Raw genomic sequence first — 13,531 nt, 5'->3', positions numbered from 1 at the left:
AAACTTAAAGATAAAATAAACACTGAAAGTAAGTATAATGATACCATGGCTATGGTACCTGGCCACTTCCTGGGAATTCCAAGGGCTGCCTGCCCATTTCCTAAGAATTGCAACGGCCTGCATACCCTCAAAACAGATGCATCAAAAACTGTACAGGTATACACATACATTAATTCATTGAAAATAATTTTAAAGTAATTATACATAAAATTTGCACGATAAAATCAATTGTGTTTAAAACGGAGGGCATTTCCATTGTTTTTTTCCTTCGCTCTACAACTTGATTTGAATCTGATCGAGTTTGGGAGAGAGAAAGCAAAGAGTCCGAAACCAACATATATCCTATATGAAAATGGTTTTCATTTTCTTTTAATGCACTATATTGCTTTAAACTTTTCCGGCAGCCAAAAAATTCCTGTGCCAAGATAACTTAATTGTAAGTGGATCATCCAGGAACATGGAGCATCACTGATAGCAGGTTTAGTAAAGCTTTTTTCAATGTCAACTTGCCTCCTACAGAAGGTCTGCAATTATGTTTCATGTTGGTTTGTTCATATTCAATTGCTTATTACCTTGTCATCACGTAATTCAAACTGTGGTCCAAATGACCCTCTTTCTGATTTTGTATACACATGTGGGAAATAATGGAACATGAGATTAAAGGAATTTGGAAACTTGCAGCTTGGATCAAGATATTTCATGACACAATCTTTAGTATATTTAATATTTCTTCTTATTTATGCCTAAACTCTTAAAAATCTTTTATTTGTATTATCTCAAAATTTTATAAATTTACATATTTGATTTGCGGCATACATGACTAAGAGGATCCATACTGTAGCTTCTTAATCCTTTAATATTGGATCAAAGATAAATTTTTTCTTTGTTTAATATCAAGTTAACCCTTATTCTATTAGTTCAAGAATGGCTTTGTTTGAGGAGTCTGCGTAGAATGGCGTTGGTCTTATGGCTCGTGACAGCAATAAGAAGTTGCAGATTTTCCGACATCAGAGTATCATTGTCATGCAATCAAAATTTGTATATGAAACGAAATTAAATCCTTCATATGTATTTGCCAAATAATGCTCTTCTTATGTATACAGTGTTTAATAGCAAGGCCAAAGAAAAAAGCTCTAAACAGAAAACTACCAATTTAAGCGCAACTAAGCAAGCATTCCTGATAATTTGTAATGGAAGGAGCAGTAAACACAAAAATTGAGCAGAAGATACAAACCTAGAATTCTGAATCAATTTTTTGTCCTCTTCTTGCTTCTCCAGCCTACAACCCAGAATTTTTTGATGCGAGTGATTAATAACAAATAATGAGCCTGAGAGTACGAGTAGAGCAACTACCATGGCCCCCATACTCGAAAGCATCAGTGAGCGCCGTCCGACTTTGTCTAGCAAAAATGTTGATATCAGAGCAAAAATAGTTTTGCAGATTCCAATACCTATGGTGGCGAGTAGCTTGTGGTCATCTCTCTTTATCCCAGCCTTCTCAAAAATTCGAGGACTGTACAAAACAACAGCATCAACACCTATGACCAAGTATTACAGCTAAAACCATTTAGAATCTGTCAAGCTCGAATAAGTGTGTCATATCTTTTGTAACCCCATAACTTGAGTTTGTCCAATAGATCCTTATTTAAAATCACTTTGCACTCCCATTTAAAATTTATGCATGCCTTCAAGGGAAATCCCCCTAATCATGAGCTCTGAAAATTAAGTAAAAAAACGAACCAAGATATGCATGAATATCTTTATATTAGTATAAAATCAAAGCAAAAACAGCTCAGTTTGTGCTACCCTGTTTTGGTTTTTGTAAAGGATTTTTTTTTGGGTAAATGAGGTCGAGCCTCGTAAAATCTAATAGACTAAAAGAATATACAAAGAGTTTGAACTAGCCACAAAGAAGACTTGAAACAAAACTCCAAGAATTCTAAGGACTAGCTTGAGAAAGAGAAAAACACTAACTTAACAAATAAAGCTAGTCTAAGCAAATAGACCAGCAAATTAAACAAGCAAAAGGCAGCATTCCAAAAGAGACCATGACATTCCAAATTAAACACCAGGAGAAAATTGCCAACTCCCAGCCAATAGATGAAATCCACGCAGCACTACCTATGCCTCCCATCCAAGAAGAGAAAAACATGCACACTCCAAACACCAACCACACACCAATCACCAACACAAAAAACAGTCCATGAGCTCGACAAATCCAGGAAAATGCAGACAGAAAAAATCTCTATCTGCTCCCAAGGACCATGTAAATCAAACGCAGCACAGCAAAAACATAAACCTGCCATACTCCAGCAAATTCTCTACACGCAGCTCGAGACGTGAAGCACAAAAACCCAAGACCCCTGAACTGCTATAATCCAGAAATTGAACAAAGCAACAGCAGAACCCGAAGCAAAATCTTGCAGAAAAATGAAATCCCACAAAAAACATTGCACCAAATCCTCCCAGACTCGAGACAAAAATCTGCAGCAAATTGAAACCCCAGGATCGAACCACCCCCCGAAAACAGAAAGCAACCTGCAGACCCATCTGCATAGCTTCAACAGATAACACACACAAAACCAGAGAAACAGACCCTGATTCTGCAGACCCCACAGCAGCACTAAACAATACCTACGGCTTTCAAATTGCTCAGAAACCTCCGAAAACCGCAACTTAAAACTACAGCAGCTCAGCTCGAAGCGAGAAACCACAAAGAAATCAAGAAAAACAACTCGGGCCCAAAAACAGATTCAAAGAAAATATATAGTTACCTGGGAGGCTGCCATATCAGATGCCCAAAATCCTCCTTCATAGATTTCATTACAGCTGCAGAGACAAGTCAAGCACACAACCATTGGTCGCTACTTTCATATAAACGCATATACAAAAACCAGAATCCAGAATTACTTTCATCATCATTGTACACAGTACATATACAAAAACCAGAATCCAGAATTACTTTCATTATCATTATGTCATGTAGCAGTCTTCTGGGTCTGGCCCTTCATTTACACATTCTAATTTACATTTAATATTAATGTACTCTCTCACATGCAGCGAGACCTCGTTTTCCATATCTCCATCCTGATAAAAGGGAAATACCATATTTTGTCCAAGTTCAGGGTCTTTTTTCATTCTAACAATCGATCCTTCCTGATCAAATGCAATAAGTCCACAATTTGTCAGAACATCGGGCCAAACACGGTTTATATACTTCCTTGCTTCTGAGCCCTGATCAAGATGAGCATGCATAAACCATGGGAAAGATGCTACAATCTTCTTATCACGATTAATATAGACCCCCCTATAGATGTGGATAACTTCGAACTCATCGTCGGTGCCCTTCATCCTAATATACCTTGCTTTCATCTCCCTCCAAAAACTGTTAAATGTACCAGGGACGTTCTGAAATAAGATTATGATTCTCTTGCCAATATATTGTGAAAATCGAACTCGGGACCCATTTGTGTGCATAAAGACAGTGTCCAGATCCCAGAACATCTCCAGCTTTAATTTTTTTAACATTTCAAGCTCTAAATTGACAGCACTGCGAAAGCTGAACGGGTATGCTGGAGCACCATAACTCAACAATATATGAGTGCCCAACAGTTCGATGAATTTTCCATGAGGTCCAATAATCACCATCCTTGCCGGTACTGGCACTCCGAGCTCTTGGGGTTGTTGGAAAATCCTCTGCAACTTCTTACTACAATTTGTGTCGTTAAAAGGAAGTGCCAACCAAGGCATTGTCTTAATTTCATTCAAGAAAGAATCTTCAACCATGCGACCACATGTATCATCATGATGCTCGCACCAGCCGTGTGTGTATATAAGAACAATCTCAAACTCTTTCGAGTTTTCTGACAACTCTTGATAAAGCTTCTTAAGTGTCCCTGTGGTGTGTAATTCATCATGTTCATCTAGACATGGACAAAAATATAAGCCCACTGCCTTATGATCAAGACCATCGAGGGGTACCTGCCAAATTAAGTAGCATTTGTAAAGAAAGAAACCGATGTTAGTAAAAGTATGTATAGTTGAATGTACATATGAAAAAACTAGTAATACAAAACAGCATACTTGTCAAGGCATACAGAAGAACAAAGACAATAGCGAACTGCGTGGATGCCTAGGAGGTAAGGTGCCCTCCTAGTCGTCCATTAGGGGAATTAGGCGTTTTTCTATATATATAGGCGTATATATTAGATATTTATGTGCATACATTTTAATTGATTCTAACAATAATTACATTATTAATTTAAAGATTAGTCTATTTGATTGAAACAAATAGATTTTACTAACTTTTGTTTGTTTAATTTTGAGACTCTTGTTAGAAGTATGATGGTTCAATACTTGATTGTACAACTTTATAAATTTAACCACTTAAAGACGAAAATAGGCAAAATCAAATCATATATTAAAAAAAAGCACACATTTACGTATAGCTGATTGCCTAAATCTCCTAATGTACGCCTAGGTGTCGCTCACCTAGACTCTGCCTAATTCGCCTAACCTAGTAGAATCAAGACGGTTGATTTCAGCCTAGACGACGACTAAGCAACGTCTTAATAACTATGCAAAACAGACAAATATCTTTATTTTTTGTTAAGAAAACAGACAAATTTGTCTGTTTTCTTAACAACAAAACAGACAAATTTCTAATATCGTTAAAATCAAAAAATGGTGATTTAGCATGCATACCTGGTCTCCATTGTTGTTGACGAGATAATCACGTTCAGGAGTGGCCAAGAGTTTTTGAATGGAAAGAGGCTGCTGCATAAGTAAATTATCTTCCGAATTGATGGATTGTATTCTTTCGTTGGTAAAAGGATAAGCAGCAGCTCCGTACCTGAGAAACAAAGGGTCGGCATCATATTGCAAAACAAAACCTGTTGGGTCAATGATTACAGAACAAGGCATTCTGTGATAATTGTTAAACAGGTTTTCAAGGCATTTCCTGCATTCTAAATCTGAAAACGGAATGGCAGGCCATGGCATTGTGGAAAACATTTTCATAAAAATTTGATGAGGATCGGGAGAAAAATGATCATTAATTGCAACAAGGACGATCTCGAAATCACCTTTGGGCTGTAACTTATTATGTATATCCACCAAGTGTTTTGACACTGTGCCCAAATCGTCGTAATAAGCTGCGAGTGTCATAAAATATAAAACAACAAACTTGCCTGACAGATCCTTGGCCTTAACCCGCTGTTGGTTGGATTTGATAAGAAAATTCCTTTTTTTGGTGAATAAAAGGGCCGACAAATCGACTGTATCACCAATTTTAATAATGTTGCAACTAGTATTGTGCACCTTGTCTGTTTTTGCTTTGCCCGGATTGTTCCTCTTATTCTTGGATAGGATTGTGTCCTGGTCACAATTCATCTTTCTCTTTCTAACATATCGGATGGCCTTATACACATCATCATTATTTTTACTACTGGATGATGATGATGATTTGTTATGATGTTGTTCTCTAGTCGTATAGTTGAGCATCTTTTTGTTGCGCCTCTTGTTCCTATTAAGAGAAGTTAAATGGTTCCTCTTTCTCTTATTAGATGATGATGATGATGATTGGTTCCTCTTTCTCTTATTAGATGATGATGATGATGATTTAGTGTAAAGATTAGATATCTTCTCCTCTTCTTCTTCTTGTTTAGACATATTGTTCATCTTCCTCTTCTTCTTCTTCACAACGGCACAACGGATTGAGGTCCCCAAATCACTCCACATCTTCCTCTTGTTGTTGATGGGTGATGATTTTGATTTATTCTTCCCCTCCTCCTCGACAACATCATCATCATCATCATGTTTACACAAAATCCACTTTCCAGCAGGAGGATCCATCGATTGATTGAGTTTAATTTTGATATCTGAATTATTCTGGGTTTTACTTGTTGTGTGTGTCTTGCCACAAATCTTCCTTTGCTGTGTGTATATATATAGGCTTCAGGTCGTTTATCTTCTACTGCCTGTATACTTCCTATTGGGCCGCCCAACCCTTTTTCGGGCTTTGTTTCCAAATATTTATTTATTTAGTTTTCAAAAATATTATATATTATATAGGTGATATGATATGATATATAGGTGTTTGAATAATAGTAGAAGAAGAAAATTAATTATAAGGGGGGACTGGTCTTAGTACGATCATAAATAAAATATAATTATATTATTCTACTATTATTCAAACACCATATTTTTATTTATGAATACAATAAAAATATTATTTTATTTAGTTTTAAAAAAATATTATTTTATTTAGTTTTAAAACTAAATAAAATAATATTTTTGAAAACTAAATAAATAAATATTTGGAAACAAAGCCCGAAAAAGGGTTGCCCGACCCAATAGGAAGTAGAGGTGCACATGGGTCGGGTTGGCCGGGTTAGAGGCGATTTTACAACGCGACCCAGTTAAATCGACTTGAATTTTTTTAACCCAACCCATAAAATATAATTTCGTTACCCAACCCTACCCGTCGTACATCGGTTTGGGTCGGGTTGGGTTGGTTTGGATGTGTTGAACGATCCGATAAAAAAAGTTCCAATAATATTTATTATCACTCATTTTGAAAATTTAGATAAAAATAAAATTTGTATAATTATAATTATAGTACTAATATTTAAATTTGATTAACATCATAATTTTAGTAATGTATATCATATCGTAAATTATATGCATAACTAAATGATTTAACCATACATCTGTAAATGAAAATGAATATGCAAACAAATAAAATTATTACTCACGAAACTTAATATGATATTGGAGATGAGAAAATAATACACAACATATTTAAGATACTGTAGTAATTACGTGAAAACATACGAGAAGAGGCGTAAATATATGTCAAACTTAAAAAATTATATAAAATTATGGATATATATAAAAATATATACTAGCATAATGATCGTGCGAGACACATGTAATTTTCTAGTTTATTATATTATAAGGATATAATGAGACTACTTTAATATAAACCAAATTTAAAATATAACTAGAAAACAAATATTGTTTTAAAAAGAATTACTTCGAAATATAACACATATTGTACCGTTTGACATTACACAAATATCTGAATAAAAATATATTTTTAATTAAATTATGCAATAAATAATTTATGTTTGTTTATAAATAAACATCAAATATCTTATCACTCTTAATGAAAAATCTAACTTTTACTACTTAGTGGTGTAATTTATTTATATTTTCAAAAATTTTGAAAAATGAATCGAGCCGGAAGGGTGGACTCAATTGGTTAAATAGATGAAAAATTGTGCTCCCGGTCACATATTCAAATCACGCATTTGGAAACAAAGCCCGAAAAAGGGTTGGGCGGCCCAATAGGAAGTATACAGGCAGTAGAAGATAAACGACCTGAAGCCTATATATATATATATATATACACATCAAAGGAAGATTTGGGGCAAGACACACACAACAAGTAAAACCCAGAATAATTCAGATATCAAAATTAAACTCAATCAATCGATGGATCCTCCTGCTGGAAAGTGGATTTTGTGTAAACATGATGATGATGATGATGATGTTGTCGAGGAGGAGGGGAAGAATAAATCAAAATCATCACCCATCAACAACAAGAGGAAGATGTGGAGTGATTTGGGGACCTCAATCCGTTGTGCCGTTGTGAAGAAGAAGAAGAGGAAGATGAACAATATGTCTAAACAAGAAGAAGAAGAGGAGAAGATATCTAATCTTTACGCTAAATCATCATCATCATCATCTAATAAGAGAAAGAGGAACCAATCATCATCATCATCATCTAATAAGAGAAAAAGGAACCATTTAACTTCTCTTAATAGGAACAAGAGGCGCAACAAAAAGATGCTCAACTATACGACTAGAGAACAACATCATAACAAATCATCATCATCATCCAGTAGTAAAAATAATGATGATGTGTATAAGGCCATCCGATATGTTAGAAAGAGAAAGATGAATTGTGACCAGGACACAATCCTATCCAAGAATAAGAGGAACAATCCGGGCAAAGCAAAAACAGACAAGGTGCACAATACTAGTTGCAACATTATTAAAATTGGTGATACAGTCGATTTGTCGGCCCTTTTATTCACCAAAAAAAGGAATTTTCTTATCAAATCCAACCAACAGCGGGTTAAGGCCAAGGATCTGTCAGGCAAGTTTGTTGTTTTATATTTTATGACACTCGCAGCTTATTACGACGATTTGGGCACAGTGTCAAAACACTTGGTGGATATACATAATAAGTTACAGCCCAAAGGTGATTTCGAGATCGTCCTTGTTGCAATTAATGATCATTTTTCTCCCGATCCTCATCAAATTTTTATGAAAATGTTTTCCACAATGCCATGGCCTGCCATTCCGTTTTCAGATTTAGAATGCAGGAAATGCCTTGAAAACCTGTTTAACAATTATCACAGAATGCCTTGTTCTGTAATCATTGACCCAACAGGTTTTGTTTTGCAATATGATGCCGACCCTTTGTTTCTCAGGTACGGAGCTGCTGCTTATCCTTTTACCAACGAAAGAATACAATCCATCAATTTGGAAGATAATCTACTTATGCAGCAGCCTCTTTCCATTCAAAAACTATTGGCCACTCCTGAACGTGATTATCTCGTCAACAACAATGGAGACCAGGTATGCATGCTAAATCACCATTTTTTGATTTTAACGATATTAGAAATTTGTCTGTTTTGTTGTTAAGAAAACAGACAAATTTGTTTTGTCTGTTTTCTTAACAAAAAATAAAGATATTTGTCTGTTTTGCATAGTTATTAAGATGTTGCTTAGTCGTCGTCTAGGCTGAAATCAACCGTCTTGATTCTACTAGGTTAGGCGAATTAGGAGGAGTCTAGGTGAGCGACGCCTAGGCATACATTAGGAGATTTAGGCAATCAAATATACGTAAATGTGTGCTTTTTTTAATATATGATTTGATTTTACCTATTTTCGTCTTTAAGTGGTTAAATTTATAAAGTTGTACAATTAAGTATTGAACCATCATACTTCTAACAAGAGTCTCAAAATTAAACAAACAAAAGTTAGTAAAATATATTTGTTTCAATCAAATAGACTAATCTTTAAATTAATAATGTAATTATTGTTAGAATCAATTAAAATGTATGCACATAAATATCTAATATATACGCCTATATATATAGTAAAACGCCTAATTCCCCTAATGGACGACTAGGAGGGCACCTTACCTCCTAGGCATCCAGGCAGTTCGCTATTGTCTTTGTTCTTCTTTACGCCTTGACAAGTATGCTGTTTTGTATTACTAGTTTTTTCATATGTACATTCAACTATACATACTTTTACTAACATCGGTTTCTTTCTTTACAAATGCTACTTAATTTGGCAGGTACCCCTCGATGGTCTTGATCATAAGGCAGTGGGCTTATATTTTTGTCCATGTCTAGATAAACATGATGAATTACACACCACAGGGGCACTTAAGAAGCTTTATCAAGAGTTGTCAGAAAACTCGAAAGAGTTTGAGATTGTTCTTATATACACACACGGCTGGTGCGAGCATCATGAGGATACATGTGGTCGCATGGTTGAAGATTCTTTCTTGAATGGAATTAAGACAATGCCTTGGTTGGCACTTCCTTTTAACGACACAAATTGTAGTAAGAAGTTGCAGAGGATATTCCAACAACCCCAAGAGCTCGGAGTGCCAGTACCAGCAAGGATGGTGATTATTGGACCTCATGGAAAATTCATCGAACTGTTGGGCACTCATATATTGTTGAGTTATGGTGCTCCAGCATACTCGTTCAGCTTTCGCAGTGCTGTCAATTTAGAGCTTGAAATGTTAAAAAAATTAAAGCTGGAGATGTTCTGGGATCTGGACACTGTCTTTATGCACACAAATGGGTCCCGAGTTCGATTTTCACAATATATTGGCAAGAGAATTATAATCTTATTTCAGAACGTCCCCGGTACATTCAACAGTTTTGGAGGGAGATGAAAGCAAGGTATATTAGGATGAAGGGCACCGACGATGAGTTCGAAGTTATCCACATCTATAGGGGGGTCTATATTAATCGTGATAAGAAGATTGTAGCATCTTTCCCATGGTTTATGCATGCTCATCTTGATCAGGGCTCAGAAGCAAGAAAGTATATAAACCGTGTTTGGCCCGATGTTCTGACAAATTGTGGACTTATTGCATTTGATCAGGACGGATCGATTGTTAGAATGAAAAAAAGACCCTGAACTTGGACAAAATATGGTATTTCCCTTTTATCAGGATGGAGATATGGAAAACGAGGTCTCGCTGCATGTGAGAGAGTACATTAATATTAAATGTAAATTAGAATGTGTAAATAAAGGGCCAGACCCAGAAGACTGCTACATGACATAATGATAATGAAAGTAATTCTGGATTCTGGTTTTTGTATATGTACTGTGTACAATGATGATGAAAGTAATTCTGGATTCTGGTTTTTGTATATGCGTTTATATGAAAGTAGCGACCAATGGTTGTGTGCTTGACTTGTCTCTGCAGCTGTAATGAAATCTATGAAGGAGGATTTTGGGCATCTGATATGGCAGCCTCCCAGGTAACTATATATTTTCTTTGAATCTGTTTTTGGACCCGAGTTGTTTTTCTTGATTTCTTTGTGGTTTCTCGCTTCGAGCTGAGCTGCTGTAGTTTTAAGTTGCGGTTTTTGGAGGTTTCTGAGCAATTTGAAAGCCGTAGGTATTGTTTAGTGCTGCTGTGGGGTCTGCAGAATCAGGGTCTGTTTCTCTGGTTTTGTGTGTGTTATATGTTGAAGCTATGCAGATGGGTCTGCAGGTTGCTTTCTGTTTTCGGGGGTGGTTCGATCCTGGGGTTTCAATTTGCTGCAGATTTTTGTCTCGAGTCTGGGAGGATTTGGTGCAATGTTTTTTGTGGGATTTCATTTTTCTGCAAGATTTTGCTTCGGGTTCTGCTGTTGCTTTTTTCAATTTCTGGATTATAGCAGTTCAGGGGTCTTGGGTTTTTGTGCTTCACGTCTCGAGCTGCGTGTAGAGAATTTGCTGGAGTATGGCAGGTTTATGTTTTTGCTGTGCTGCGTTTGATTTACATGGTCCTTGGGAGCAGATAGAGATTTTTTCTGTCTGCATTTTCCTGGATTTGTCGAGCTCATGGACTGTTTTTTGTGTTGGTGATTGGTGTGTGGTTGGTGTTTGGAGTGTGCATGTTTTTCTCTTCTTGGATGGGAGGCATAGGTAGTGCTGCGTGGATTTCATCTATTGGCTGGGAGTTGGCAATTTTCTCCTGGTGTTTAATTTGGAATGTCATGGTCTCTTTTGGAATGCTGCCTTTTGCTTGTTTAATTTGCTGGTCTATTTGCTTAGACTAGCTTTATTTTTAAGTTAGTGTTTTTCTCTTTCTCAAGCTAGTCCTTAGAATTCTTGGAGTTTTGTTTCAAGTCTTCTTTGTGGCTAGTTCAAACTCTTTGTATATTCTTTTAGTCTATTAGATTTTACGAGGCTCGACCTCATTTACCCAAAAAAAAATCCTTTACAAAAACCAAAACAGGGTAGCACAAACTGAGCTCTTTTTGCTTTAATTTTATACTAATATAAAGATATTCATGCATATCTTGGTTCGTTTTTTTACTTAATTTTCAGAGCTCATGATTAGGGGGATTTCCCTTGAAGGCATGCATAAATTTTAAATGGGAGTGCAAAGTGATTTTAAATAAGGATCTATTGGACAAACTCAAGTTATGGGGTTACAAAAGATATGACACACTTATTCGAGCTTGACAGATTCTAAATGGTTTTAGCTGTAATACTTGGTCATAGGTGTTGATGCTGTTGTTTTGTACAGTCCTCGAATTTTTGAGAAGGCTGGGATAAAGAGAGATGACCACAAGCTACTCGCCACCATAGGTATTGGAATCTGCAAAACTATTTTTGCTCTGATATCAACATTTTTGCTAGACAAAGTCGGACGGTGCCCACTGATGCTTTCGAGTATGGGGGCCATGGTAGTTGCTCTACTCGTACTCTCAGGCTCATTATTTGTTATTAATCACTCGCATCAAAAAATTCTGGGTTGTAGGCTGGAGAAGCAAGAAGAGGACAAAAAATTGATTCAGAATTCTAGGTTTGTATCTTCTGCTCAATTTTTGTGTTTACTGCTCCTTCCATTACAAATTATCAGGAATGCTTGCTTAGTTGCGCTTAAATTGGTAGTTTTCTGTTTAGAGCTTTTTTCTTTGGCCTTGCTATTAAACACTGTATACATAAGAAGAGCATTATTTGGCAAATACATATGAAGGATTTAATTTCGTTTCATATACAAATTTTGATTGCATGACAATGATACTCTGATGTCGGAAAATCTGCAACTTCTTATTGCTGTCACGAGCCATAAGACCAACGCCATTCTACGCAGACTCCTCAAACAAAGCCATTCTTGAACTAATAGAATAAGGGTTAACTTGATATTAAACAAAGAAAAAATTTATCTTTGATCCAATATTAAAGGATTAAGAAGCTACAGTATGGATCCTCTTAGTCATGTATGCCGCAAATCAAATATGTAAATTTATAAAATTTTGAGATAATACAAATAAAAGATTTTTAAGAGTTTAGGCATAAATAAGAAGAAATATTAATATACTAAAGATTGTGTCATGAAATATCTTGATCCAAGCTGCAAGTTTCCAAATTCCTTTAATCTCATGTTCCATTATTTCCACATGTGTATACAAAATCAGAAAGAGGGTCATTTGGACCACAGTTTGAATTACGTGATGACAAGGTAATAAGCAATTGAATATGAACAAACCAACATGAAACATAATTGCAGACCTTCTGTAGGAGGCAAGTTGACATTGAAAAAAGCTTTACTAAACCTGCTATCAGTGATACTCCATGTTCCTGGATGATCCACTTACAATTAAGTTATCTTGGCACAGGAATTTTTTGGCTGCCGGAAAAGTTTAAAGCAATATAGTGCATTAAAAGAAAATGAAAACCATTTTCATATAGGATATATGTTGGTTTCGGACTCTTTGCTTTCTCTCTCCCAAACTCGATCAGATTCAAATCAAGTTGTAGAGCGAAGGAAAAAAACAATGGAAATGCCCTCCGTTTTAAACACAATTGATTTTATCGTGCAAATTTTATGTATAATTACTTTAAAATTATTTTCAATGAATTAATGTATGTGTATACCTGTACAGTTTTTGATTCATCTGTTTTGAGGGTATGCAGGCCGTTGCAGTTCTTAGGAAATGGGCAGGCAGCCCTTGGAATTCCCAGGAAGTGGCCAGGTACCATAGCCATGGTATCATTATACTTACTTTCAGTGTTTATTTTATCTTTAAGTTTACATATTAATCCTGTGGGGGTTTAGGTCTATATTGAAGGAAAAAAACAATGGAAATGCCCTCCGTTTCAAACACAATTGATTTTATCGTGCAAATTTTATGTATAATTACTTTAAAATTCTTTTCAATGAATTAATGTATGTGTATGTGTGTACAATTTTTTATGCATATATTTTGAG

At 35.7% G+C, this 13,531-nt stretch overlaps 1 protein-coding gene across 1 annotated transcript; it reads right to left on the bottom strand.

Moving 5' to 3' along the window:
* Positions 1 to 2,028: 2,028 nt before the first annotated feature.
* LOC141703730 (putative nucleoredoxin 1) lies at positions 2,029 to 5,876 on the bottom strand. Its single transcript, XM_074507160.1, has 2 exons — positions 4,705 to 5,876; positions 2,029 to 3,981 (listed from the first exon to the last, which is right to left on the bottom strand). Exons 1-2 carry the CDS (start codon positions 5,851 to 5,853, stop codon positions 2,974 to 2,976), a joined length of 2,157 nt encoding a protein of 718 aa, XP_074363261.1. The 5' UTR covers positions 5,854 to 5,876; the 3' UTR covers positions 2,029 to 2,973.
* Between the last annotated feature and the right edge of the window lie 7,655 nt (positions 5,877 to 13,531).

The sequence above is a fragment of the Apium graveolens genome, unplaced genomic scaffold (assembly GCF_009905375.1).
Source record: "Apium graveolens cultivar Ventura unplaced genomic scaffold, ASM990537v1 ctg7043, whole genome shotgun sequence".
Classification (NCBI taxonomy): Eukaryota; Viridiplantae; Streptophyta; class Magnoliopsida; order Apiales; family Apiaceae; genus Apium; species Apium graveolens.
The sequence above is the reverse complement of the archived record's forward strand: the minus strand, read 5'-3'. Positions and strand labels throughout refer to the sequence as shown.

Coding starts and splice junctions, on each gene's coding strand:
- LOC141703730 (XM_074507160.1), bottom strand. CDS start 5,853: ATGGATCCTCCTGCTGGAAAGTGGATTTTGTGTAAACATGATGATGAT. Junction 3,982..4,704: donor TCAACAACAATGGAGACCAG/GTATGCATGCTA, acceptor TTAATTTGGCAG/GTACCCCTCGATGGTCTTGA.